The 2,500-nt window shown below is 49.2% G+C and overlaps 1 protein-coding gene across 1 annotated transcript in view; it reads left to right on the top strand.

Annotated features, from left to right (window-relative positions):
- Positions 1-2,500, top strand: part of LOC125041259 — a 26,188-nt gene that overhangs the window by 16,068 nt on the left and 7,620 nt on the right. The window contains exon 2 of the mRNA XM_047636096.1: positions 1,074-1,203. Coding sequence (XP_047492052.1) covers positions 1,074-1,203 — 130 coding nt within the window. The remainder of the gene's footprint in view (positions 1-1,073; positions 1,204-2,500) is intronic.

Below are 2,500 nucleotides of genomic sequence, written 5' to 3'. Positions count from 1 at the left end.
CGGGGACAAGGCTAAGATCTTGATAGATGGGAGAACAGATTTTCTTGCGTTACCTCCATTCGCTGATAGCCTTTATTTATTTCTCTTCGGCCACCCTCTTATTTTGCCGGCGAGGACGGGCGGACACAAACAGGCACAAGCAGAATTGGCCGCGCCTTCTCTCGCGCCGACTCAGCTGCAAGCGCGGAAAACGGCGGAGCGATCACGCGCGGGTCGCAGAAGGAAGCTATGATAAAGGGAGCAGCGAGCTCAGAGGAACGCTGCAGGAGGAGAGGATCATCGGAGGAGGGAGGAAAGAGCATCCTGAGCTGCAGGTGGCGGAGGGGAAGGGGGCCTGACGGAGCTGGGTAGATGGGGAAGAAAAAAAGAGGATGATTTGTGGATGAAATACAAACAAATGAGATGCGATCGGAGAATGGATACAAAGATTTCACGGGGAAGATCTAGCGGGTGGAAGAGAAATGGGAAAAGTGAAAAATACAAGAAGCTGAAGAAGAGAAAAGATGGAGAGGAGAAAAGGGAAGAGGATAAGAAGAAGGTGGAGATAAAAGAGAAGGAAGAGGAGGGATAAAGGAAAAGGGGAGGAACAAATAGAGAAAGAGAAGATGAAGAGGAGTAGGAGGAACTGGAAATTGATAAATAGAAGAAGGAAGAAGAGATTGTGAGGGACGGCGCAATAGTCTTCTTCCGTAATCATGTGAAATATTTACGGACGGTGTGATTTTATTTAGTTCTATAAGTTCAGATCCTTGTCCGTTTCAGAGCAAGATCTTTTCCTGATTAAAATGTTAAAGAACAACCAGCGTATACAGGATGTGAAGTTTACTTAGATTTTTCGTATTGAAATATCATTATAAGGAACCATTTTGTTGTATTTATTGATGGGCTAGGCACAGACTGATTACATCTTTATATATTTTTTCAATATAATACATGATGCAAGAAGTTATCACTCCATAAAAAAAGTTGGTTGTTGCGATGCACTAAACTTTTTCTTGCGAGATATATCTTGCATCGGAAAAGTTTTTTTGCGTATCTTTCCCCTGTGACGCGTCTCGTGTTTCCTTCCGCAGGGCCGCTGGTGGTAGTGACGGTGGCGCTGGGAGACACGGCCAGGATCCCCTGCCGCCACCCTCAGAACCCCGACGACACGGTCAACCTCGTGCTCTGGTACCTGAACCATACGTCTAGGCCCTTCCTCAGGTGGGTTTCGTTTGCTCCGCTCCTGCTGGTCTGATCGCAGCTGCTGATGGTCGCTGACTAGAATGTCAACGGTTCTCGGACTAGGAGCCATGGCCTTAAGTGGCCCGCGGCGAGTGTTATGAGGCAGAATCCCACGGAAGGGGCGTATTGTTAGTTTCTACAAAATCATCAATAGAATGGGATTCCTCCACTCTCCTCATACAAAAGTAGAATCCGAAACCGGTTGGATGTAGATCCTGACAGGATTTGCATTCAAGTGTTTAAGCTTCAAGCCAGTCAGCTGGATGAAAGCAAACTGTGGCAGCCGTTCCACTGACGTGTGACGAAATGGGATCCTTATTTACTGTTGCAACCATTAGAGGGGCTGTAGTTGTCAAAACAACAACAACAACAACATTGGTTGTGGGAGTTTAGGAAGAACTGAAGATTCTCGTTAGGGAGGGGGGTATGATAATATACGCGTGGTTTCCTCGGCCAAGATTTCCTAATCGCATAAAGTAGTTCATCGTCAGCTGGTTCCCGTAAGTGCCGTTTCTGGCACTTAATCTATACAACTACAATTCGCAGGAATTCGCAACCACACATCTGCGCTTGGGATCAACTCCAGGGCGTACGGCGTACACAATTGTTAGAATCTATTTTGAAATTCTAATTCCGAATCACCTATTGCATATTGTTCAAATATCTCACTCTCTAAAATGCAATGAGAAACTGAGGGTGTGAAGCTGCACGATGCCGGCGATCTGACGTTTAATGGACGTGCCGCCGACGGCTTGATGCATGGCGCCCCGCCGGAGGGGCTGACATCTGGATCATGCACTGACGGGGGCGCGCGGGAATGCGCTGCCTGGACGCTGTGACGGCTGCAGCATGTGGAGACGTGGCAGATGGACAGAGATTGGGAGAGACAGGGGGGGGGGGGGGAGAGGGAAATTGGGTAAGAGGGAGGGAGGTAGAGAGGGATAGAGGGAGAGACGGAAAGAGGGAGAGATGAAGAGAGGGAGGGAGGGAGAGAGAAAGAGAGGATGAGGGGGAGATAGGGAGAGAGGAAGAGAGAGAAGGTAGAGCGATAGGAAGAAGGAGCAAGAGGGAGAGGGAGAGGGAGAGGGGGAGCGAGAGGGAGAGGGAGAGGGAGAGGGAGAGGGAGAGGGAGAGGGAGAGGGAGAGAGAGAGAGAGAGAGAGAGAGAGAGAGAGAGAGAGAGAGAGAGAGAGAGGGAGAGGGAGAGAGAGAGAGAGGAGAGAGGAGAGAGAGAGAGAGAGAGAGAGAGAGAGAAAGAGAGAGAAAGAGAGGGCAAA

This window comes from Penaeus chinensis, chromosome 30 (genome assembly GCF_019202785.1).
Source record: "Penaeus chinensis breed Huanghai No. 1 chromosome 30, ASM1920278v2, whole genome shotgun sequence".
Taxonomy (NCBI): Eukaryota; Metazoa; Arthropoda; class Malacostraca; order Decapoda; family Penaeidae; genus Penaeus; species Penaeus chinensis.
This window is presented reverse-complemented; position numbering and strand designations above follow the sequence as displayed.